General features: G+C 44.3%; 1 protein-coding gene across 2 annotated transcripts in view; it reads right to left on the bottom strand.

Annotated features, from left to right (window-relative positions):
- Positions 1-27,318, bottom strand: part of cbfa2t2 (CBFA2/RUNX1 partner transcriptional co-repressor 2) — a 36,659-nt gene that overhangs the window by 2,197 nt on the left and 7,144 nt on the right. Inside the window, exons 1-10 of one of the 2 annotated variants that reach the window (XM_023426076.2) lie at positions 20,336-20,776; positions 8,014-8,172; positions 7,528-7,769; positions 7,246-7,335; positions 4,946-5,130; positions 4,613-4,866; positions 2,776-2,861; positions 2,264-2,456; positions 882-950; positions 461-651 (exon numbers count right to left, since the gene is read on the bottom strand). In XM_023426076.2, the coding sequence (XP_023281844.1) occupies positions 461-651; positions 882-950; positions 2,264-2,456; positions 2,776-2,861; positions 4,613-4,866; positions 4,946-5,130; positions 7,246-7,335; positions 7,528-7,769; positions 8,014-8,146 (1,443 nt within the window). In that variant the 5' untranslated portion in view covers positions 8,147-8,172; positions 20,336-20,776. Of the gene's footprint in view, positions 1-460; positions 652-881; positions 951-2,263; positions 2,457-2,775; positions 2,862-4,612; positions 4,867-4,945; positions 5,131-7,245; positions 7,336-7,527; positions 7,770-8,013; positions 8,173-20,335; positions 20,777-27,318 lie in introns of those variants that run through there. The other variant, XM_023426077.2, reaches the window with a different exon arrangement.

Raw genomic sequence — 27,318 nt, forward strand, 5'->3', positions numbered from 1 at the left:
AAATATCTGACTCTGAATGATCCTTTGTGCTCACCAGCTAGTCGCTTGCTACCCATATAGTTTGCTGCTTAGTGCCGGATAAATAGCATACAGAGGGTTTTAGTTTTTTAGTTTTTTTTAAATTGAAAACACCTCCTACATCTGGAAACGAGGTGAACAAACAGAGTGACAAAAGTGAGCCAAACATGTAAGGGTTGCAGGCCAGAAAAACCAAAGCAACGAGCTAAAAGACAGTGAAACACTTGGTAGTGATGGTGATAATTATCTGTGGGTTTATCACGACCACTGACCCTCTGCACTTAGAGTCATCACATCTATTGTTAATACAAAAATATTGTCTACAGCAGCAACTGTACATGTAATTGTAAGATCCCTTTGCTCCTGCTTTAAAGTAGCATCCCTCATTCATGCAGGACTACAAACTTATTGCACTAGCTCCAAAACCTCTATCTGTGCTCACCTCACTGGAATCCTCCTGTTCATTGATGACCATGATGGCATCCTCTTGAGCCTTCCTCTTTGCCTCAGCCAGAGTCTTTTCCATCTTTGCCCTCTCGGCAGCAATCATCTCAAAAGCCTTCTGCTCGGCCTCCGCTACTGCTTTCTGAACCTCGTCCATGGCCTGACGCTTCACCTCATTCACCGCCTCTTCTAAACATCGGGGAAGACAAGCGTTGAATGTTTAGCTCACCTAGTTTAAACTATCAGCAGCAGTAAAAAAACAGACCACAGATCAGCACACAGTCGTATTATATGTGTTCTACCTCAAAAGTGTAATTGTTCTCTGTAATCTCAATTATTGCTTCAGTCAAATTAATTGTGATTATCTTTCTTTGTCTAACAATTCGATAATTAAAATTCAGATTTTATGGTGTTCCTACCAGCTTTCCTCCAGATCTCATCTGTAACGTATGCTGAGCCTGGCCGCGGAGCAAAGTCTCGCTGGGAGTCTGTGGGAAAGCAGAGACAGAAGGGATTAGCACCTGCCAGGGCTTATAGAGATATTAAGATGATTAATTGTTGAAATAATGGTTCAGTTTGTGACTGACAGCTCAATCAAGGTAACAGGTGCTTACAAAGAAAGGCCACACTGGCAGGCAGTGATAATATCTTTGTAATGTCGATGCAAACAAGTCTGCATATCTAGGCCACAGAACCAATGTAATTGTTGTTTATCAGAGTCTTGGACTGATCTGAGATCTGACAACTTCAGAAAGGAATGTGTTTGGCTTGGAGGGAATATGCGAACCAACAAGCTGTGTCAACATTCTGTCTGTTCCCTCAAATCTCTCTCTCCCTGCATCTCAATTCATTTCTGTGTCCCTGGCTCTCACCCCTCCCCAGCCCCCCATCCCCCACCCCCCATCTCTTACATCCTCACCCCTGCTTTCCTCTCTTTTTCCTTCATTTACATCCTCTCACTTCAACCAAGCCTGCATGCACCCTCCCCACCGTCCTTCCCACCCCCACTTCAGTCTTTCTCCGCCCGAGCCCAGGCAGGCAGGCGGGCTTCCCGGCTGGGGGCCCAGATGGTGCTCTGGCGAGTCAGCCAGCTCTGGGTCTCTGAGCCTGCAGGACGGCAGGACGGCCCTTCTGTGGCCGATATGGCCGAGGCCAGTCCTGGCACTTGTCTGTGACTATGGACCAGCAGGGGGACGGCAAGGCTGGCAGTCAGAGAGAACACTGCCAGTACACAGCAGACTGGGGGACTAACTGTGGAGGGATGCACTAACACACTGACATGTGACTTGGGTGCAATTTTATTAATAACCACTAGATGGAGCATGAAATAGAAGTGAGGCTGTCCTGGTTTGTGCTCTGAGCTTGTAGAATCATGTATTTCAAAATCATTATATCTCATCATTGAGAGTAGACAAAACATTTGGATCTGGTTTCTTACGGACTTGAGTGTTAACAGGTCGCCTATCTCTAATATTTAACTACAATCAGTATCCCTGTGTGAATTTCTAATTGTTACACTTTCCTGCCAAAGTCATATCTGTTTTTCAGGACTTGGACTGATGCTCATCTATGATCATTAAAGATCGGTCCACCCTGTTAATACTATCAGGGTAAATACGTTCTTTTGGATTTTAGGTGAACTGAGCCTTCGGGTATTAACAGCTGACTAATTTCCAACGATTTGGCTTGAAGCAATTTTCTCAAGTGAAAAACACCAGGCCACACCACCAAAAAAACAAAAAAAAACAAATCACTGGGTTCTGCATACCAACATAATTCATTTTAAATTAACTGTACCCACCTGACTCTGCAGAGTGAGGGCTGTGTGTCTTGGAGAAGGGAGCGGAGCCTGAGCCTCCTTTGCGTGGGTCCTCCTGCTCGCTTGAACGTCGTCTCCAGTAGTTGAGCTCCTCGCGATCCGACTCCTGGCATCGTCTGAGCACGCTCACTGACCTCCGTGTCTTTTCCACCATGTCCACAATGCAGTTCAACACCTGAGGAGCCCCCCCCAAAAAAAAAAAAAAAGATTGTCTGAGTTTGCTTTTTGCATTTAGCAAAGAATCGCAAACTAATCTTAATTTTGAAAGAAATACAGGATTGGCCGTAATTATGCTATTTAACAACTAGCATCATGTATTGATTCAATAACCGAGATTAGTAGCAAAACACTAATGTCCAAATGAGGTATAGATGTGAAGACTGTGAGAGAGTAAAGCACTGTTTTGCTGAGGATCACACTAAAACAAATTACATTTTACATTCTTGCTATATCACAACCCATTAGCAGCGCTGGTACTTGTCTGGGAGACTTACATGGTCCAGATGCCTCCATTCATCAGCCCACTCTCTGTCTGTCAGTCTGTGGTCCACCGGCTCCTCGCGGTAGCCCCCGTTAGTGCCTGATTAAAACACACACAAGACAGACCACAGGCCAATGAGATTAACATTCTTCCTAATATTAGAGAAGCCACAAGTGACAGTCAGTGAGTGAAAAGTGTGTGCTTGTGTTTAGGTGCGTGTATCATTGCCACATAGCTTTGTTGAGATGGCCAAAACACTGATTAACTTTACTTTAAAATTTGAGATTGCGTCATCATTTCACCACAAGATGAATTGTGACAGAAGAGACGTGACTTCAAAGTCAAAGTCAGCATCTTACATCCAATATTAAGAATGACAGGGATCGGGGAATGTTAAACGGGGGGGGGGGGGGGGGGGGGGGGGTCAAAAAATAAGACAGAAAGACGCAAGATGGACTGAGGGATTGTGAGCGAGAAAGGTGGGTGAAAGAGAAAAAGAGAAGCCTGTGATGCAAAACAGACTCCCAGCTCTCAGAGCCTGAACACATCTGGAAGTCAGCTGTCAACCACACACACATACACACATACACACGCTCCCCAAACTTCTCCCTTAGCACCTCCCCTCCTGGAGCTCACAGCATTCCAGTAGGGAGACACTCAGGCTGAGTGGAGTGGCTCCACTTCTAAACACAACCAGCCGGTCTGACACTCAGTGTGGACCATTACAACCACACACACACGCACGCACGCACACACACACACACACACGAAGCATAACTATCTGATTCCAATTCAGTTATTACACAAGGCTGTGACTTAAGCAATATTTAATTGTACATTTAAAAGTAATAATACAAGCTTGTGCTAATGCAGAGCCCCAAAACATTGATACATAGCCACACACACACACACACACACTGGTTACAAAGATGCAAACCACAACCTCTTAAAATTGAGAAAAAAACGGCCAACAAGAGGCCACATGCACACTAGGCCCTGTTGAAGAGACTAATGATTCCCTCAAACACACACACACACACACACACACACACACACACACACACACACACACACGCTAGCCTTCCCCTCAACCTCTTCTCCACTCCTGGTTCTCATCAGTGTTCATCAGTTCAAAGCCATGAGTGTGTGGACTGATGTGTTTATATGTGTGTGTGTGTGTGTGTGTGTGTGTGTGTGTGTGTGTGTGTGTGTGTGTGTGTGTGCCTATGAGTGGCGGCAGGCGGGCGGGAGGCTGTCAGACAAGGGACTAAGGCCTCGTAAACACAGCACCTCTACCATGAACATATCAAGGTGTGTACGTACGTGTGTGTGTGTGTGTGTGCGCCTGAGTCTGTGAGCTACTGCTGTTTCCACTGTGTGCTGACAAGCCTCAAATGGAGGGCAGATATACACCAGAGTAGATCCAACCCTCCCTGCCTGGACAGTATGGCTCTGTTTATACACACATGTAGACTCCAGAGACGTACGGGAGCGGCTACACAAACACAGAGACCACCCGTTATCACACACAGAATATCATGTGTGTGTGTGTGTGTGTGTGTTTTTAAGCAACTTTTTAATTTCTAAATGTGTGTATCAGCCACTTGCATTCACACTATTGCGCAGAACCAGACTGAGGTAAAAGGTCTTAGTGTTCATGCGGTTTGCAGTATCATGATTCCTCCAATAATGAGCTTAAATGATTTAATGACTTGAAGGATGTATTGTAGTCGAGCAACTACTGAACCGAAGACTGAACTTCTCAACTTTTTATCATCACCAATAATGTGAAAGCATTAACATGAAAAGTCACTGACCATAAAACTGGACAGTAAATTTGCATCACGTACCAGGGAGTCTGGGCCTGTCCTTGAGCTCGCGTATCTCCAGCATACGCTGGCTGTGCTCACGGTGTAGGATGTGCGGCGCTGCGATGTCATCCAGGGCGTAGTGCTGCAAGGGTGGAGGAGTTGGGTGAAGCTGGGTGCTGAGGGGCACCGGGTGGGCAGGGCTGTGTCGAGGAGCGGGGCTGATGGTGCAAATTCGTTTCGCGGCGGGCTCCATGGCCACGGGGGGGCGTTCGTGGAAGCCGTTCTCTTTGGCCCTGAAAAGCAAACGCTGTTTACGCTTGTGTCTACCAGCATCACATCTTAATAGAAGCAGTTTCTGTGTTCTGATCTAACCTGCTGGGGCTGTGTCTCTTGGTCGCAGCATCAGGAGGCTCCATCAGCAGCTCAGAGGAGTCTGGAGAGGAGGCCAGAGTGGTGCTTAGCAGGAGGTGCTCATGCTGGGACAGGTATTGGGCTGGGGTCTGCTTGGCTGCCCGTGCACAGTGGAGCAGCTCCCTCTGCAGCAGGGGTAGGTTTGCCTAGCAAGAGAGAAAGAGATTTGTCAGGTTTTGTTCTAATTTGAGAAAATAGTTTAATGAGTAGGAAGAAGACCATTTTAAAAGACTTCCTGTTTTTGACAGAGCATTATTGTACCAGTCTAAATGCACTTAGCTGATCCCATAATGCTTTTTAGTCAGTCACATCAGCCACACATTCAGAGGCTGATAGAGACAGAAAAAGAGAAGCAACAGCCCGTTGTGAAAGAAGAGGATGGGAGATCTGGAGAAAACAGACCAGAACCATCCTGTAACAGAACTAAGAGACCTCCTGGGGAAGATGCCTGGCTGGGAGGGAGGGGGGGCTTTAAGGGGGGTGGGAGGTGGGGGGTGCTGACTCCTTGAGGTCTGGCTGTAGGGCTCAATATGGGTCTGGGTGTTGTTCTGTGGCTGCCTCCATGGTGGCTGTGGTTTCTGCTCTCTCAAATGAAAAAGGCTGATTTTTCTAAGCTGCTGCTGAAGCTCAGTTACTAACCTCCTGCACCCAGCGTGAGCGCAACACATTGGTCACAGCAAAGATATGCAGGAAGATACAGAGGCTTAAAAACATAGAAACATTTCAAAACAAATGATACACAGGCTCCACGTCTGCCTCATTCCTTGCCCTCTCTTGCTCTCTCTCTCTCTTTTTTTTTTTTTTAATATTTATCTGTGGCTGTCTCCGTCGTATCTTTCCATCTCGCTTTTGTTCCCTGCATTTCCCTAATTAGGAACAGACTCCGGTGTGTTTGCAATTACACCACTTCCTCACTCCCTCTTCTCCGTTTCTTGAGAAACCAGCTAAATAACCATACCGTTCTAGTTTTGTGACTCTGACCTCCCCTTCTCACGTAGCGCTTTCGACCATCATCGAGCAGATTCTGTAAACTTTGACTTCTTTCTCCATCTAATCTGACCTTTTTTCTCTTGACTGATACTTGCAGCATCTCTCGTACTTCACCCTAAAGATGCTGATATTTCTAATTTGCGGTCGACCCTCTGTAACACCCCTGTGCTCTCTTTTGCCCGTCTCCCATGCTCCTCTGCCTCCCTTCTTTCCCTGGGGCCCCCAGCTAGCAGACACATGTGCTGTGTGTCAGTTCAGCAGAGGGCTCTTGAGGGGTTCAGCGGGGCGGATGCTAGATTGGCGGCGCCTTGGCAGCTGAATGCTCTTTTAACGGGACAGCGGCTCCATATGGCGCACTGGAACCCATAAAAAAGGGAAGGGAACACTTTATAGGCATGTTTCACACTTCCGAGTCCCCACTTCTCCCTCTCTCCTCCTCACCCACCTCTCTCTCCCTCTCTCTTTTCCACTTCCTCACCCCCTGACTTCTGTCCCATCTGTCCACTTCTCCCCCCTCACCCCTTTTCTCTCTCTTTCTTAAGAGAGACTACTCTCAAGGAGTTGGAATTAAGTTGTGGGGACCCCACCCCCTTGTAATAAATTAGTAGAAGGAGGGAAACAGAGGTTTCTTGTCTCAGCACCCTCAGACAGACAGCTGGAGGGGCTCCAAAGGTGAGTAAGAGGTAAGCGTGGAAAAAGAGCAGATTTTCAACTGCTTGAAGTTACAGCGGTGCAACTGACTGAAGATTTATGGGCTGCTTTACTGAGAGGAGCTCCTAAAAAGTATACTCTTGCAGACTCCCCTGGTTACAAAAGGACTCAAAAGGCTGTTTAACACACACATACACACACACTCATCTGTTGCTTGTCAAGTCAACATCAAGTCAATCTTGATAGCTACTTTGAACCACTGAGAAGCAGTTTATTCAATTAGAAACCCTAAACAGAGGCCTATTTATAGACCAGTGCATTGTATCCTGGAAACATTGTAATGAAGTGTAATGAATCTACTGCTTTTCTGTCACAAGCTGTGATGTGACTGCCCATAGATCATTCACATCTTCCTTAATGAGGGGTATATTAATGTCAAAGACCTTCTGTTCAACACTTGTTAGTCTGTGGTTAATAATGAATCATAGTTGACACAGGCAAGACGCGAGGCTGATGGGAAGGTGATGGAAAATATTGCTGCAAAGAAAAAAGGAAGTGAGCCAACGGAATAATGCAAAGCAAATATAGGAAGATGGGAAGGAGGATGAAGATGTGTTTACCTTGAGAAACGGAATAACAAAAGGCCGTAAAGGGAAGTTGGTGGCCTCCTGAAGCCGTGAGTGAAACTCCTCAATGGTAACTGTTGAATTCTAGGAGACAGGAAAAAGTGATGTTTAAGTAAGACAGTTCTTACTCAGTTCTTAAAGCCAAATTCTGTGCAACAGCACCATGTGAAACCCACCGGAAGTCATGAGGGGAAGATGAAATGCTTTTTTTTTTTTTTCTTTTACAAAGATACATCTTCATTTCTTCATCTTCAACAACATAAGAAAAGGACTTACCACAAGGGCCAGAACTAGGCTTCGGACGCTGTCTCCAATCTCAGGAGAAATGTCGTTGCCAAACTGCTGCAGCGTGGTCAGGAAACGTTTCAGCTTGCTCAGCTGGCGAGCCCCACAGGTGGCCGGCAGCTGCTGGTTAGCTAGCGATGAGGAAGAGGAAGAGGACGGTCCGTTACTGTAACGCTGCGGTGGAGATGGCACTGCATTCAAGGTTGGTGGGGAATGATGATTCCCATTGGTCACTGGGGATCGAAAGTGAGAAAAAGAGGAGTAAAATTAAGTTTAGGATACTTTTTGTTTTTGTTTCCCTTATTATTACCAACAATTCCAATTCAGGATACATTAAGACTAGGATTTATTTTATCAAAATACATTTAAAAACAGCCATCCATAAGTAGTAAGTAACATCGGAGGCTTATTCAAGGAAGAATAGGGGAAGGAATCAGACAAACTGTAGACAAGAAAGAATTGAAGAATGACCCTCACATGCTGTGGTGGAAAAAGAGGCCGGTCGAGGGCCGCTGGGGTTGACAGAAGGCAGGGGTGGCATAGTGGAGCTGGTGCTGCTGCTGGGGGCTGATCTAGAATGAGTCTTAGCATCCACAGGCGAACCGGGCATGGCAGGGCTCTTCTTCTCTCTACTGTCTGCAGAAAACAAGAGGAAAGAGGTCAGCTGCAGGTCAGAAACCAGAAGGCCTTTAAAAATGTTGTTGTCCTGTGGACACAGCAGTGAATGAAAATCACAACCACATTTTTGTGACTCAAATCTCACCGTACATGTCTAAAAATGACTTGAAATGTGTTACTTGTGTGTTATTTAGCTAGTAAAGTAAAGTAAAGTGTTGTTTTGATACAGCTCTGCTTTTTTACATTGTACTATTCTCTGTGTGTCTCTGTTAAACAAACAGCCCACACACAAATGTACGAAATAAGTTCAACCGTTTTCTTGAAAACCATAAAAAGAAATGGAGGAATGTAACTCACTAAAGCGTCATCTTGACAAATAAATAAGTCAATAAATACCACCACTTTAACTTTCCCTATAAACTCAATGGTTAAAAGCTTCAGCTCTATAGTAACAAAAGAAAATGCCACCCCCCCTCCTCCCAAAACCCACTTCACATCATACAACACCTACTGCCAGGGCACCAACCACCCTGCCCCCCCACCCCCACCCCCATCAATGAACCAGATGTCTAAAGTTTAGCCCCTCACTCCCAACCATTCAGATCAATAACAGAAGAAATGCTGAAGAAGCCTATTGTGAGGGAGAAGAATGCCCCCTCATTGAGCTCCCCAGAAAATCTGGGCGGGGACAGGGACAGAAAGGGACGGCGCTATTTCACGCTTTGCTAACAAGATCGGCAAAGCTTTTGAATGTTAAACGCAACTTTTCAATATGCTATTTGCCGCTGAATGAGACCACCAGATAAGAGGTTTTTGGAGAAAGTGTGGTGGAGGGGGTGTGTGTGGTGGTGGTGGTGGGGAGATGTGGGATCACAAGCCGTCTTTGTCTCCTGGAGACCCATGAAGGCTGGGTCCCGTCTCCATTTAGAGTGGATCAGACTTTTCTAAGAATCGACGATTAATAGACAAGCATGGTCTCACAGGTCATGGGTCAGCAGAGAGCAGCTTTTTAAATGTGGTTTCATGGTTTTAAGGCTTTGGCTTCAATGGCACCCTGTATATCTCTTTCACAGCTATGAACTCTGCGTGGCCTTGAGCCACAGGGTCCCACTTTATAAAGGCTTAAGTTGGAAGGTTTAAGCCATCAGCACGTAACTCAGGATAACTCAAAAGAAGGAATCACGCCTATTAAATGAATAAAAAGCATTTTTAGATTTTGTTAGGGCAAAAATATGTAAAAACATGCAGAAATCAACACATTACGGAAGAGAAAAAATCAATTACAAAATAAATCACAAAAATATGTGAATATGCCTGCATGCACACATAAAAACAATAAACTTAGCTGAACTTTCACTTTGCTGCCGTCTTGACAACAAACCTCTTTCCTTTCCTAGAATCTGTCTATGCAACTCATCTGTCATGTCTGCAACTCATTATACAGCTTTGACTGTTCTTCCTTCTGTTTTGCAGTCCTCCTCTCCCTCTCTCTCTCTCCCTCTCTCTCTCTCTTTCCCCCTCTCTCTTTCTCAGCCCTGTGGCCTGCCTGCCATCGCTCCACCTGTTCACCAACATAGGGGGCAGGAAGGAGGGATCTATGCAGACATTTGGACTGTCATACCCACCACACACGCGGTCTGCCAGTGCACCGCAGGAAGCAGCCTGCAGCACGCACACACACCGGTTCCAAAGCTCTGCACACTCTGTCCATATGGCCAGGAAATTAGACTGACATCTCAATAACAGAATCAACGGGGCATATGGCCTTAGTGTCAACACTGTTACCATGTAAACAACTTTATATAGACACAAGACCCCGGATTTGGGCATTTAACTCGTGCTATATAGTAGTGTTATAGTAGTGTAAATGTATTCATAAGTTATTTGTTGACACATCATCAACAGTTTTCCACTGGCAGCAAAGAGGAGTTTTGTGTCCAAATAGCCTGTCATTCTCATAAAGCTTAAGAGGCCACGCTTGTAGGCCTATTGTGTTTGACAGACAGGCCATAGACTACAAACAAGCAAAACAGACAGAAACATATGTCTGATAAAGCTTTCACACATGCACTGCAACCCTGAACATATCTGCGCTTTACCCAGAGGAGCTATATGAGAGAACGCAAATGTCTGAATCGGTTGGACCAGACATTAAACAGACTTTACCCTGCCAGCTCCCTGGTACAAAGTCTGTGTAATGTCCGATTGAGCCCATGTGTGAACAGAGCAGGAGATTGTCTGCAGAATTCACAGCAAGCAAGTGGACATATTTATGATGTTTCTGTCATGTGACTGGTGCAAAATGCTGTGCTGCAAACACTATGATTTCTTCGGCTTACTTTTTGTGTGATATTCTGCCTCCTGCACTCTCTCACCCAGGTGCCCAACCTCACCTATTTCCAGTAGGTGAGAACACATCCGACAAGGACTGCTGTGTGCCACATGTGTGTCCAACTCTGGAAGACGTCCAGACCTGATTCTCCAAATGAGAAAATGGCTTTATTGTGCATCCATTTCAGCATGGGGCTGAGAAATGAGGTTGCAGCTGCTTTCACACAATCTTAAGATGTGGACTGGTCTGTCATTAGCCATGCCAGATGTATGACGGCCAAAACAGGAGACATCAGGTGTGTGTGCATGTAGTGCTGACAGCCCATAGAGAATTGCCTCTGCTTGTCAATTAGACAGCACACATAGCCGGATGACTTCATCTGGCTTGCGAGCACCTGAGTCCACTGTATGTAGTCACAGGGCTGTCAGGGGAGGCAGCTGTCACAGCAGCCACAGAACGAACACACACACACACACACACACACACACACGGAGTGCACAAAGTGGTCTAATGTTAACTCAGGTGAATATTGGCTTAGAGGAGGATGTGGAGTGTTTGCCTGGTCTAAATGCCACCTGTCATCTTGGCTCTAATGGAACAAAGGGAAGGCACACAAAGCTCCTCACTAAACATCAACAGGATTACATGGAAATGCCATAATGCATAGAGAACACTTTGAATCAAAGGGGATAACACTGTAAGCAGACCAGTGCATACTGAAGATAACACAGGCAAGCCAGGCTTCATCTACACTCTTGTAAAATACCTCTGACATTTTTGACTGATAAAGACAAAAATATTTACAAAGTCTGCTCATACGATTCTGGGCTGCTGCTCTTCCTTCTCAAACAGATGATATAGATATAAAGTTTTACAGTCTCGTACGTTACCTGGACTGACTTATTTGCTTTCTACAACAGTTGTTATTGCAGGGATGGAAAAGTAATGTGCATCTGTGGCGAGGCTGTTGTTGCTAGCCAGGTGTTCCTTGTTTGTTCAGCTTCAGGTGACGCTCGTCTGCATTAAAACATTCAATCGGCTTTAATTGCCTCTGCCTCGGCAGGTGAAGCAGAATGAGGCAGAGACAGACAGAGAGGAACAGAACAGGGGTATTCCCACTGAGCCGCCACTGAGACTGAAAGCAATTAATTAAATAATCAGAAACGACAAGGCAAATAAAGTGCACAGGACGTTCATTTAGCTCCTTATGTAAAGTGAGGATGGATAACCTACTTTGACTTAGCTCAAATAAATTACACTTGATGTGATGTATAAATAAATATGTTCAGTGTTAGGGTTTATTAAGCTCATGGTTTAACTCTGAAGTTTAAACTCTGTGTGAAAGGTTGGCAGCTGTGAGTCATGAGGCATGTGTGTGCAAGTGTGTGCGGTGTTGTGAGATTGTGTGTGTACTCGTGCCGTGCCGCTATCGCTGCCCTGTCACTGCAGATGAGGTGAGAGAAGATGTAACACAGGCTTGACTAATTTATCAGTGAGCAAAAAAAGACAATGCACAGCATGTGCAATGCTACAACTATGCGGGTTCCTAACACAGACATGTTAGTGCACGCACACACACAAACAGGCGACACAGCTGACTGAATCAACTCTTGAAACAGCTTGACTGCAAAATTTTGTAGAGAAGAAGATAAAGATAGAGAATGTTAAGCTGAGGAATTAGCCTAGCTGAGCATACTGGAAGAACAGGGAAACTAAGACAGTTAGCTAAAATGTCTTACAACAACTTCAAAGCTGTCAAGAATACGTGTTTTATCTTGTGTGTAATGACTTAAACAAAAAAAAAAGGAATAGTTAGCTTTCTGCCCAACAACAGTGCGAATGTAGTAAGAGGCAAGAAGCCATGTCGTCACTTGACTGACACTGGATGAAACCTTGGGTGTTTTGGTGGCTAGCTTAGCAACTTATCATACACCTGACCGTGCGTGCACAGAAATGAAACCTAATTGACTTTCTAATGCTCGGTAAAACAGCAAAGAAGCATATTCCCGAACACGCTGGTGTAAAATCATTATCCTGTCTCCAATCACATCCAGCCATAAACACATCTGAAACAAATAGGCAATTTCTCAGTTTGAACAACTAACAGAGCTCCCAAATGATAAAATAAACACAAAACAGAGAACACAGCAATTTGACTTGAAAATTGACCGAGTGAGATAACATGACAGTACAGGAAGTGAAAAAGTAATAGATGAAGAGAAAATGTGTAAAAACAGAGGACTTCTCGTGAAGCTCAGGGGAAAAAAGGGACAAGCTAACAGCCCTCTTAGCACCCATGCAACTGATGGGCACTTCTCTCTCCTCCTCCTCCTCCTCCTCCTCCTGTACCATATGGATCTAATCGGCCAAGAGCTGGCCAGCTGGGACCTCCAACAGTCACCTGTGAGGGAGGAGGAGGAGGAGGAGGGAGGGGGGGTGTGCAGAAGGGACTGCTGGAGTCTCCTCCACTAAGCCAAGGCTGCCCCCTCCTCCACACATGCACACACACACACACACATCTCTGTCTCCCCTCCAAGGAGAGGAGGAGGAAGGATGGGGGGAGGTGTGGAGGGGAAGGGAGGGGAGGGGAGGGGAGGCACGAGGCGGCTGAATGCAAGCGAGTGGACTTAAATGCCAGGGAGACAAAGGCTGCACCTGGTCCCCGTCCGTCCACGCACACCGCCACAATACAGCACACATCTGTTCCTCTGTCCTGCGCTCCCTCCTGACCTCCACCCACCCACACACACGCACACACACACACACACACACACACATATAATACACTCTGCAAAGACAAGGGTGCATGCACCGACACTCACACAACCACGTCCACTTATAAAACAGATAATTCAACAGTGTATGGTCTCTCTCAGTGTCAGGTTGCTGTTATAACCTTACAGCTAGACAACAGGTTCAAGGACTTGAGTGTGCTTAGTGTCAAATTTCTGAAAATGAGGGAACACGTGTCCTCTCTGCTTATTTCAATCAACTTAATTAATATTATTGCTCTCCTGGGGGCTGACACCTCCTCAACTGCTGCCACGACACAGTGGCCTCACTTCCACTCAAAGCAGTCATCAAACACGTTTTACAGCACAGTTATTCTGGTTTATACTGGTTTACAGTATAACCACAAGCTTCATTTTACAAACCTGTTTTACACGGGTCATTTAAAATACATCCATATATGCATTACTTTCAAATTTAGTACATTTTGGGTCTAATTTTTGTCGTTCTCTTTTTATTTATTCCGCATTCCTACTCAGGCCCAAAAGTTGCCTATGTGTTATCATAGTAGCACCTTTACAGACACTATTAAACAAACACCCATAAGAATAAGATATTAGTCTTCAAATTAGAGGCGCCAGAGGTGGAGAAGGAGGGATGCAGAGAAGGATGGAGAATGGGAGGGAGGGAATAACAAGGATAGAAAATACTGTTTTCATTTGGTTTCATCAGGAAGACAAGGCGGGTTGTCAGACTCAGAGGCAGGCTGTTTTTCTTGGCTCTCATTACCACCTTCCAGCCCCGTAGACTACATATTTGGACAAAACCCAATGTCAACACTCTGCTCCTCACTCTGCGAGGGAGGGGAAGGACGGGGAGGTGGCAAGGTTGACAGTAAAGGAGGAAAGTGGGAGGAAGATGTAGAGAAAGGTAGGGAGAGAGGGAGACGAGCGTGGAAGAGGAGAAATTGGAAAAAGCAGAACTGTATATGACTTCCATGCACATGAAGAAGCACAGATGTGTTCGAGGAGTGAACTCGTCACATTTCCCCGAGACGGAGTGATGATGAGAGAAGCCCTCACATAACCTCGTCACTCAGTGAGATAATTACAAAAACACTGCTGTAATCCAGCATGCCACATAGTGAAAAAAAAAAAGAAATCCAGGGATGGAAATGTACTTAGTGGCAACGGGAGAGAAAAAACGAAAGAGGGGACGGCAAGGCAGACAGACGTCGTCCATAAAAACTAAGAATGAGCAGTAAAAAGAGGCACAGTGATGTTATTGTGGAGGCGGAGGAGGGAGAGGAGGTTTGGCAGAGGTTGGACAGCGAGAACGAACAGTGTCCACGTGTACATGAGGTCAGACTGAAGGGAGAATAAAGAGATTGATGAGATTTGAAGTTTGCGACCTTACAAACATTTAAAAACACAACAGTCGGAGATAATTCATCCAGACAAGTTTAATTTCTGCTATGATTTTCAAGTTGGGATCTTCTTTAAACCTTATCGCTGTATCAGCTAGGACTACAACTTAAAGCGACACCAATGCCTATTATGGAGTAGCAAAGTGGGAAGAAAAGTTCTGTTAATTTTCCTGAATAAACAACTTTAAGTGTGAAGCATCTGAAGCACTTCCAAGACTTGGATGAGAATGAAACTCTCATGGTTGAATCAGTACGAAACATGAGCAACTGCACTGAAAAACATCTGGTTCTTTGATAAAGAACCATAACCATAAACCTAAATTATCCAACATACTCCCATGTTCCTGTGCTCCTGTGCTGAAGATATTATTAAAAGAAGACAACTTTCAAACAGACCATGAACCATGAATATATGTCCCGGACATTTATAAGCAAACAAGAAGGCCCATGTCCGAGGACTCAACACATGCAGTGGTAAAATAGTAGGTGTTTGACATTGACTCACACACACATGCGTAGTTACATTCAGCCTCCGTTACAGGCTCTGTCACTGGGTCAGATGAATGTGTGTTATTCAGAGTGGCACAAATTTTAAACACAGAAACACTCCAGCGTCACACACAGCTGGGCCACGGGTGATAGAGGGGAAGTGGATGTGTGTCATCCTGTGTGTGTGTGTGTGTGTGTGTGTGTTGGCCCCATTTACCAGGTGGTGGGGCTGTCATCGGCTGAGCGGAGAGAGGACAGTTATCCCTGAAGTAACACACACACACACACACACACCTGTGAAATGGCCTGCCCAAGGCACATGTACACACACCCACACAAATAACAACTGTGACATAACCGGGACAATTCGAATCTGTCAATCATGACCTCCAGCCACAAAAGCTTTGACACTCACACACATATACACAGACACACAGACACACACAGACACACACCCCTCCCCTCCTTCTCTGAGGCCAGTAGATTATCTGCCTATCTGGTTACAACCCTTCTCACCTCTCCGTAGCTAATTGGTTAGCCTGCCCATCAATCACCATGAGCCTCATAACTCTTTAAAGCCGAAACCACCAAGTGAGAAACAATCAGCTGGAGAATTTAAGGATTCATGACCATTAAAAAGTAATTTGTGTTGTCCGTATTTCATTTTTTCTATGTACATTTCATCTGAAAAAAAAAAATGATGTCAGAACAGACTTATAGAGCTCCCCTGACAAACACTGAGGATGTATATCATTGTGTCAGTCTGGAGGATTAAGACTGGGTGGCTCCTACACATCATAAACCCAGACAATCAACTTAAACTGCAGCCAGACAAAATACTGTTTTTCCTCAACTCCGTACTTCGGGTGACATCCATATGCAGACACGTACTCTTAACTAGTGAGTTACAGTAGTCCATAAAACAAAATACAAGCTTTAGACATGAGAAAACAAAGTAAAACGTTAAGACTGTCCTGTTTCAGACCAAGTGTCAATGGCCTTAACAGCCAAATGGCCTGGGCTCCGGTCCAACCAGATGTTGTTATCACCACGGGCCATGCAGGAGACATTTACATGGCCTTTCTTGACCCAGACTGGGAGAGTTGGACTCTCGTTATGTTTAGGTTCATCTCGAGACTTGCACGTTAGACATTTTACTGACATTTAGTAGAGTAATTAACAATGAATAGGCAGGTGGAAGAGAGTTTACTTGACAGTAAACACGACAGTTGATGGATGTACACAAGTTGTTTTAGATAACGTCCCTTTTCTTCAGTTTGTTTTTCGCTTATCCCGTCTGTCATACACAACTCTCAAAAACATACTGTCAGTCAAATCTGTTGTGAAGCACACTGAAAGAGACTCACCTCACTGAGCCTGCCAGGAAAAAAACTAACATTTTTAATTCTAAGCACTGTATTGTAGTTAAATAAACACATTATCCACTCTTCAAGCATGCTATACAGAAGACTAATCTGTTACCCTGAGGTTTTCGGGGGATACAGTGAATTAAAGCAGAGCACTAGGATTGGTCCACAGAGTCCACAAACAGAGCTGTGGGCAAGCTTAGCCCAGCTGTATGAAAGACCAGAGCTCAACAGCCTTTGAGAGAGACAGATAAGTAAAACAAAGAGGCCAGCTGTGCTCAAAACAAAGAGGAGAATGAGACAGAGATAGCCGTGGAGGATGAGTGTATGGTTGTGAATGTGTGGGCAGAGGTGTGTTTTGATTAGAGCGTTATCATCGTGTATGTGCACTACGTGGGTTTGATTGCACGTATGTTTAAGAACACAGTGTATTTATTTTATTTTTTTTGTATATGTACAAGGCTTTTTGATGGTGAGGTAACATTTTCTACTACAAACAATGTGCTGATGTGTGTGAGTGTGTGTGTGTGTGTGTGTGTGTGTGTGTGTGTGTGTGTGTGTGTGTGTGTAGCAAATGATAACAGGCAAGAAGATTTTTTTTCTCTTTTCTTTTCTTAGTGAGATATTTTTTGCCAGCACTTTCTCAGGAGGCGACAGGGGGAAAGGCAATGGAGAGGAAAGAGAAAATAATGACTAAGACAGACAATTCAGCGAGAGAGGCAGCACCACCCATTTCTTGTCCACCCACACACCTAACAACACAAGCACATACAATTTTTTTTTTCTCTTGCAACCTCACTTGGGTATCAACTCTTGTCTTTTGGGTTTTGTGTAGAACACTTCATTTCCAGGAAAGTTACACAAGCTTAATTGCATCCTGTTGCTTAGTGTTTTCACGTGGTCTCACAAAATCTCAATGTTCCTCCTTCCTTTCTGAGCATCCTCCATTAAGTAAAAAAATTTTGATTAAAGGCTCCTATCTCAGAATAGTAGCGCTGAACGCACTGAGAATCAACACTGCAGCTCTGCACAGACTTTGTTGTTTTTTCTTTTTAATTGATTTTATTCTACATATCCTACATATACACTGTAGGTTATAATGTGTAGGTTATAATGTGTTGATAATGTGGATCTGTGTCTACTGGATAAGTACATAGCTGCTAACATGTTAACATGCTGTGTTTCTGTGTCTCACTTTAAACTTTTTAATTTTCCCATATGCCTCTCATTACTATCTAACGAATACCAATTAGATTTGATTGATCATTTCTCTAGTTACATGGCCTATTAATCTCAAGTCAGAACTTGTATTGATTCGTTTGAGGAATTAAGCTGTGGTCATTTTATAGCCTTTTAAGCATGTGCTGATACTGTTCCCTCTCAGACCTCACCAGCCCAGTAAATAAAGGTCTTGTCTTGGGTCACTGCACGGATCTCTCAGGCAAGCAAAGGGTCAGCAGACCCTGAAAGAGACCTCTGACTCATGCACTTAGCACAAGGAGAGGGGCTCCCATACAATGTCAATGAGGTTGCAATAGCGTGAGGGGGGCAGGTGGCTAGATGCTCATTGACACAGATCTGTGTCTGCACACTCACCAACACACACACACACACACAGAGCTATTTACACAGTCAGGAGACGTTCCCCGTGATGAAACAATCTTTCAGAGTGCTACTTGTAGTGACTGAACGGTTTTTGTTGAGTAAGTGACCCTTTCATGTCCAACACACACAAACACATAAGCGCACACATTCAAACACACAACCACTCGCTGAACCCCTGGGGCCAGATATCACAGTCCTCGCCACTGGAACTAATAGAGCACTTCCTGCATCAAACTCTTGAAGCAGCTGCTCTATTCTGTGTGTATGTGTGTTGAGAAAAAAAAAGGAGGAGGAGGGGGGGTCCTCTGTGGATGAATTCTTCAGATAATAGCATGGTGAGCATGGGTCATGGTGGTCTGTTCCTCCATTTATTACTACACTTTCAGTAGAGAAACATGCAGCTGGGATTGAGGTCAGGAAGAAAATAAAAGCTACAGAAAGCTATAAGACAAGTAACCTTGTACTTCAGCAGACACAATGTCTACAAGACACCTGGTGCACACATGCACATCCACACACACACATCCACACACACACACACACACACTCACACATCCCCAGACACAACCACACACTTATCAAATATGTGATTGAAAACCTCAAAGCGACATAAATGCAAATCAAAAGCAGCAACCGCCCATCGGGAATGAATGGAGGTTAAATTTCTGAATAGAATGATCTGAAACATCACATCCTTGATCTCTGCACAAACACATACAAACACACAGACTCATACACACACAGATACAGAGCAGTGCCTGCTGTCAGTAGGATGACAGTGTCCAGCAGAGCAGACAGGGGTCTCTTGTTTGAGACTGTGCAGCCGACAGTTAGTTGCTCCTATCTCCCTGATGGACTGGGGCTGGCCTGGTGTGACATTAGCCAGGTCTCTCTGCCTTTTCTCTGTCTGATTCTCCTGCAGACCCCCACCCCATGTCCTCCCCATGCACAAAAACACAAACACGTTTTCACCTTCGACGCAGATGGGCAACTAAGAAAGAAAGCAACGAGTAACGGAAAAAGGTGTTCCAACATTGTAGCTCGAGCTTCGGTCCTTGTACGCAATATCCATAGTACAACAATGTGACATTTGCACTCTGCTGGGATCCAGATTCCCACTGATGTCAGTGTTGTGTAACATGTAGGCACAGCATGAAAGACAGACGCAGCAGTTTCCCTCCTCTTCCCATATGTCTGCGATACTGTACAACAGATGCATGCGTCTTCTTTAACTAGTTTCTTCTGCTGTGCTTGCCAAGTGGAAAAACTGATTACTATCTGAGTAAATGACAGCTGAGAGAGATAAGCACCTTTCACACATGGAGCCAATCACATTGCTGGGTTTATTTATCCGGTTATGGTAGCCAGGGTTTTTGATGTTTACATGTAGGTCTCACTTATGTGGGGGAAAAAAAGAAAGTCTGTTCCAACATATCATCACCATTCCAGGTAGATTAGACATTTTCTCCTACTTGTCATAAGTGCAAGCGAATGGGGGATCAGCTGCAAGCTGAAAAATAAAGAAGAGCAGAAGGCTCCATGTTTTGGATGCTGGACATGTTACCACTTTTGTTCTCACTGAAATTTTTGGATAAAGTGTTTTTGAAATCCAATTACACCCTGAGATGTTAAAGTGCCAAGCAGCATAAACAGAAAGTCAACTATTGCTACTGATGTTCCCACATGAGACCAAACATGAAAAGTTTAAAAGGTTGTGGTGCATTTGGAAAAGAGACTATGGAGAGCGAGAGAGAAGGAAATAGAGAGATTTTGGAATACAGCTGACCTGAGAAATTCTTCCTCAAAACCAATCAACTTTTTAATAACACCCAAGAAATTTGCCATATACTTCTAAACTTCAACGACACACACACACACACACACGCGCATACTGAACTTTCTATAACAATCAGCATTTTGTCCATATGGCAATTAAAGTTTTCAGTGCACAAATTCATCCCTCCTACCTCAGTAGACAAGGATGAAAAGATGAAGAGATGAAGAGGAAAGGATGAGGCACCATCTGTACAGTACAGAGCAGGTCCGGGAATTAGGATGGAACACGCACACACACGCCCGCACACACACACACCCACACACAGAAAATGCACTGTTTGCAGAAGTAGACTCACTCACTCACGAATAGAGATAAATAAATACTGGTCACTAAAAACACACTGAGAAAGACACAAACACAAAATCCAGACTGAAATCCTCACTCCTCTGTCCTACCTCCACTCTAGTAGAGTCCACTCTTGAGTCCGTTGAGAAAGTCAGCTGCAGTGCCGTGGTTTTGCTTTCTTATCCTTTCCTTTGTGTCTCTTTCTGTGAATCCACGCCTTCATATGTCAGGCATGTGTTTGCATTCCCACATATGTGAGCTCCAGTGTGGCGAAGGCCGGAGCCAGAGACACAGATGGCACCCAGATGGAGACAGATAACCGAGCAGACCAGCACAACGCTGCACTACACACACACACACTCTCTCTCTGTCTCTCTCTTACTTTCTTCCCGTCTTTGTCGTTTCTCTGCCTCTCGTGTGAAAGCTCTCTCTCTCTCGCAATAATAATCTCCTTCACTGAATCTGCCTCTGCTGCGCTGCTGTACTTATTTTATTTACCTCTCTCTCTTTCTCTCACTGAATTCACGTCCTCTCTCGCGCTCACTCTCTCGAGCTCTGAGCCTCCCACCCTCTCGATAGCTCTCTTTCGGCTTTAGCTCCTCCCCTATTTTCCCACACACTGTCCTCTCCTCTGTTTGCATGGGCAACGTCACAACCCCCACACCTCCACCCCCACTCCTGAGCCCCCTCCACCCTCCCCTCCCCCTCCCTCTCCCCACCCATTCCCCCATGGATCCTGGCCAATCATCCACTGCTGACTTGCTCCATTCAACCTGCATTCACCGGCAATGGACCCTGCAATTAACATAACTAATTGCTTTGGCACCTAAAGGCTAAACAAGAGACTGTGCCAAAGGAGACAAAAGTGTGTGTGTGTGCATCTGCATGTGTGTGTGAAGTGAGGGGTTGGGGGGTTGGGGGGGGTCTTCTGCAACCCCGCTACATACCACTCTCCCCACTGCCCCTTCAAGAGAAGTAGGGATCGCCCTTTAAAATGTTTTTATACTAACCCCCCCCCACCCCCCACCCCTCCCAGGCTCTTTCATTGATGCCCTCTTTTGTCTCAGCTCCTTAATGCGGCCGGCTCAGCCCTGCCTCGCCAGCCAACCCATTGGGGGACACTTGAGGAGCATGAATGAGTTATTCTTCTCTCCTCTTCTACTCTCTTATCCTCTGCGCTCCATCTTCACTGAGTTAAACTTAAATCACTGTCTGATTTATGCCCGGCCTCGAGTAAACGGTGCTGTAGAGACACAATGCAGGTTAAGATAATGGAGCCTGGCTGGGACTGGGCAGCCTGCATGCTTTCATTCACTCCTGCCTATTATCCCCTTCACCGGTTTACTTCTAGAAAATACACAGGACTGCGCTATGTTCATTCTAAGTCTGCAGTAAATAAGACATTAATCTGGTTTTAATTAGACGACTGACAATTGAGAGAACATGATTAACGTGTGAGACTTGCCTGTGTACACAAACAAGCGAACGCTGTCAGATAAACACAAACAGTTGATTACCGTCAGCTCAATTCAGCTCTGCCTTTTTGAAACACAGGTGAAATCCGCACTAATGCGATAAAGTAATCACAAAAAAGGTTGACAGTGGGTTGTTAGATTGCCATGGGTTGTCCAAAACTACATTTGACTGAATAATCACCCATAATAACCTCTATCTCCCCTCCTCTCTCCTTGTAGGCCTGCTCTATTCAGGGTGCATCTGGTCAGCCAGCAGGCTCAGAGGCAGGGCCAGGTGGCTGTGAGAGAGGGAGAGTGGGAGGGGGTGAAAAGATGGAGAAACGAGGAAGGCCTTGCATCTGAAGCCACATACTGTAATCCACATGCTATTGTAGCACATAGTAGGTGGCGGGTTGCAACTGACACGACTGATGGACAAAGGCTGGTAGTAAAACAGATTTAAACCCAGGTGTAATCACTGGCAGGTGGCCGATGAGTCAGCATGCTGCCGTGTTTCATCATAGGCTGAAAATGGATTTCACTCTGCCCCGACAGGCTAAATCATGTCGAATTTCACCTCTCCTTTCATTTCCAATAAAAGCTCTGAAAACTTTCAGGAAATAAAAGATTTCTCGACAACGGGGGGAATATATATAAGAAGTACACATGGCATTACATTTCTTATTCAATATTTCTGTATGGTAGGCCATATAATTCTAACAAACCAAGAAAGCAATTAATTGGTCAATGCAGGGACTAATGAATGAATACATCCATTTCCAGTAATTTTGTGTCATCATCTTAGAAGTAGTCAGCTGCAACTAATAATTACTTGCATTTTCAATTAATTTACATCAAACAATCTTCTGAATAATTAGTTCATATTTAGTCTAAATAATGGCAAAAATGATGGCAAACGCCCATCAAAAGCTTCCAACACTAAAACACCACACCCACAAGTGACAGTCAAAACAGAAGAGCAAGAAAATATTCACATTTGAGATGATGTAACAAATAGCTGGTTAATTTTCTGTTGAATGAGTCAGCCATTAATCAACGTGATTAATTGTTTCAGCACTCACTGTTTTTCTTACAAAGAAAACATCATTCCCATGAACAAAGCTGCACAATGCATCATCCAACATGTCAAAGCGCCAAATATGTGCCAGCTTTTTACAGAAGTTACCCTTGAAGAAAAGACATAAAAGTGCCCCTCATATTTCTGGGGGGATTATAAAGTAGAAGAGAGAGAGAGACAGAAAATAGAATATTGTACTGTAGCCACATTTCTTTTCCAATGTATGATCATGAAAGGTGCTTGTGGCTGCTTTCACAGGATGCAAACAACCCATGAAGTGCTTTGAAGAACATATCAGCCTTAGGTCTATGCACTTTCAAAATGGTCCCCAAACAAGGAGAGGAATTCATGAAACTACACATATGATTTTTTGTCATGGAAAGTCAGCATGTACTGTATGTCTGCATACTGTATGGCTTCCTTGTAGCCGCTTAGGCCTCATGCAGCTGTTTGCCATTGTGTGCATGTGTGTGAGATAAAGAGTGAGAGAGAGCGACGGAACAAGAGAGTATGCAGCATCTGTTTCTGTTCACACGCTCCCTCACTAAACTTCCACTTTTAGAAAAAGTAAACAGCATTTTTTTTTAGAGAAGACAGAAAAAAAGAAAACGAGAGGAGGGAATAGGGGATCTTAAGACTTGATGACTGAATAAGCGAGATAGGAATCAGTAAAGTAAGAACATTGGTTTTCTATGTTTCTTTGCACATTTAAAATCACTTTTTTAAAAGAAGCAATAAGGCTTTAGGATATTGTGTGTATATGCCTCCACTTATATACCGTACGTTTGCATTGCTCTAGATCTAACTTAAAGAAAAAAAGTACTTCAGAACGAGCTCTGAATGGAGCTGAAGTTCAAATATCAACAGCAATATCTGTCTCTTGCATTGTTTATACCCTGCCTTTAACTCTTGATAACTGGGCTATCCCACCAACAATAGCAATACAGCAATCACAGCAGCAAGTTTGTCAAGTTTAGTACAATACAAAGTACACTCTTCAGGGATTCTGTTGTTGACAGCTTGCTAACATTTTAATGGTATAGCGCAATCCTGGATTACCCCAGAACTGTAGAATCGTGCGGTACACCCATTTGTCAATGGGTAAGTGAAAAAGGAAGGGTCGAGGAGTAAGGACTCCTAAACTAAACTCATACGGACATCCAATCAGAGCTTGATATTTTCATCAACAGGCTTTTACTGTAGCTAGCGCCAAGAGGGAAATTGGGAAATGTGAAATATCCTCTCATGAAACCAGGTCCCTTGGGCAACGGCGCTGATGAGGCCATCAGCGCCGTTGGGTGTTGAAGAAAACAAAGACTCTGCCTTCAACACACACTGTGCAACTGGAATCATTTTCATTTACGACAATACAAGACAATACAACTCATACACGGAGAGAGCGTTTTGTTCTCAGCACTCACAGAGGAGTTTTGTAGGGTAATCTGAGTGATGGGATTTCATTGGGAGAGTTGCTGCCAAATCAGCGTGAAACGATGACAGAGATTTTCTTAAGCTGGAAAAAAAAATACTACGGCGCAGCTTTTCCCAGCCTTTTCCCTTCCTACAGTCAAAAGCTTTCCCACTTCACACTGCGTTAAGTCAATGTTTGTGGCTGTGTCGGTGACGTGAATGCGGCCTTATCAGTTATCAAGCTTCTCTATCGTCATGCAGTGTGGAAAATGAGCCAGAACAGCTCATTCTTTGGCCTGACTCTGCACAGACCTCGACATCACTGGCCAGGAGACCTCTGTAGGGCAAATAAATATAAAAACGTGCTTTGTATTGCCTCACGACAACTCGCATACATTTTGTTATATTTGAACACACCACAAAACCAAGCGACAGCAAGATGACTGCCGCTGTGTACATACGCTCTGCGCTCACAAGTGAGGAATAAACTCTGAAAAAACAAAAGATAAACAAAACGAACAGACTATAATTTCCACGCCTCTGCGCATCTGTTGAAACAGTGCTGGTCTATGATCAAAATACAAAATGAGAATATGTATGACTAAAAGTTGAAACCTGGCACTGTAAAAATGTTGCTTTGCATCACCCTTGGCACTGTCAGCCCATCATTTTTTGCGGAAGATTAAAAGAAAATGCAGAGAGAGACCACACCAATTGGGTTAAATCACTGGTTTGCTCGGCTAAACAACCTATCGCACTGCCAAAGGGGCTGCATGGCTGCCAATAAGAGCTGACTACAGTCACACAGCAAAAACTGCCACTACCGAAGACAATAAATGCTCCACAATGGCTGAAAAACATTGGTTTAATGTGTCTATAAATGCGTTAATAAAAAAATGTTACATATCCAGATGTCTGTCTTTCGATCAGTCTCCCCTCCCCTCTCTCCTTCTGATAAGTGCGTCTAAAAATGTGGAGTTATTCATGTTGTTGCTGTTTTTCCCACCAAACCTCATCATTGCTGCCCCCCCCCCTTTCTAACCATCTTACCAGCATGCTTCCCCTCCTTCTCCTTCCCCTGTTTCCCCCCATCTCATCACTGTTCAGACTCCTGATGTTGGCTAATCTGATGCAGCCATAGATTTCCCTGTCTGATCTTGCATGGCCACATTTTCCATTACATCTTCTGCAGCACATTTATCTAATAGGGACACGTCATTTTCCAGGTCCATGTCTGTCTGGAGGACCGCTTACTGTAAGAAAAAAAAAAAAAAAAAACAGCTAGAGATCACATAAGATGCTTCTCTCTAGTAATCAAGGCTAAAGTGAAGGCCATTTTCTCTCTGTCTGCAGGGTCAGATAAATGATAGGTCATATGCACACAAAAAAAAAAAAAGATAGTGTGTAAAGCTCTGTTTTACTGTATGTGCTGGTTCTGGACAGTGAAATTACGAGAATATTGATAGGTGGCGAGAGGAAGGAAGAGGTTCCCAGAACATCACCATCCCGTGCACACACACACATACACTTGCAAACACACTTTAGCTTCTACTTCAATGTCCTCAAATACCAAAGAAAGACAAAAAAAAACAAAAAACAGTTTGATCTATTCTTCTTCCTCCACTTTTAGTTAAATAGCAGTTGGCAAACCACAAAAATGGTCCTGGTAAGCAATGTGGCTGACTGGATAAACCATTTCACAAACATGTTCGATGACATTGGCTTAGTTTTCAGGGCTCTCAAAGCTCTGTCGTATTCTGAGCCTCTTTCTCTTGTGTTTCAAAACAGCCAAGCATAGGTGGTGTATTGAGATATCTGCCTCTGTGGTCAGATGCTTGCATAACTTTAAAAAGGTCTGCTCTTCCTTGGTTAGAAAACAGTATTTATGGCACTGAATTAAACCACTTTTTACAGTCTTGTAATAATCTGATGTTAAAATAAACACAGATATGGCTGGAGACAGCAGAAAGCAAGCTTCTTAAGGGGCATTCACACCATGAGCATTTTTTAAGGGTTTTGATTTGACATCCGTCTCAAGGGACAAGTATGCTTCCTACAGATGTATCCGTCTCCATTGACTCACACAAATGTGTCAAAGACACATTTATATTTCACTGGAGCACTTAGTGAAGTTTAATCACCATAAAAGGCCATTCACATCACATAGATCTCTTGTCTGTTTATTTGCGACTCTACAACAGCTGATCAATGATTGGTGGAGAATAAATCAAATATGTATACTTCCCATGGAGCTTATTCCAAAATTATTTTGGTCATTTGAATTTCTGTTAGGTCAGCTGATGAAGTCAGTGAATTGAACAATGGACGCTTTAGTAGAGGTTACGTGCCGCCGAGGCCTCACATTATGTATATATCTTCTCTGCCTTTCTCTTGTACAGTGTGCGAGAGATAACATGTTCATCAAAGTGTTTCTCTGCAGCCAAAAACTTCACAAGGTTAAATGTACCATGTGAGGTAAACATACAAGTTGGGTCACACTCACACTTAATACAAAAATGACGTGTTGGTATTGTCAACTGTTTTGACTATGGAGTACATATTTGTCAAAAATGCTGATGTAGTTTTTAAAATTTATTTGTAGTAGTTTGGCCTCAGTTATAAAAAAAACGGCACAGATTCTCTGAAGGCTCATTCACAAGTCATCCCGCAGACATTAAAAACAAATGTGTGGCTGGTCAGAGGAGTCCCATGGTGCTCTGACACAAAACAACCACTGACTGGTACTTTACCCCCTCCTGACATCCCACTAGCCCAAACACGCCTCCCCCCTCCCCTCTCTCCCCACAGTCCACCGTCCCACTCTTGCCCCCCTCTGTCCTTCCATTCCATGACTATTGTGCCTTCCTTTTCAGGCATCCTCATATCACCCATAACAAATGGGTCCCGTATTTTCCCCTCTCTTTCTCTCTCTCTCTCTCCTCCTCCCCCTCCTTTCTCTTATTTTCTCTCTCTCTCTCTCTCTCTCTCTCTCTCTCTGAGTCTCCCTCTTTCTCTCCTTCACTCGGTGCCGATGAAAGGCAGGCATTGAGCCGGCAGTGGCATTCCAAAACCTCAGGCCTCGGCTCCAGTGTGTCTGGCTATTCAACACTGCTGGGAGCCATTAGTTTAAGTAAGGCCTGACCCGCCTACT

Source organism: Seriola lalandi, unplaced genomic scaffold (genome assembly GCF_002814215.2).
Source record: "Seriola lalandi dorsalis isolate HSWRI2012SDOR001 ecotype SW California unplaced genomic scaffold, Sedor1 jcf7180002054805, whole genome shotgun sequence".
NCBI lineage: Eukaryota > Metazoa > Chordata > Actinopteri > Carangiformes > Carangidae > Seriola > Seriola lalandi.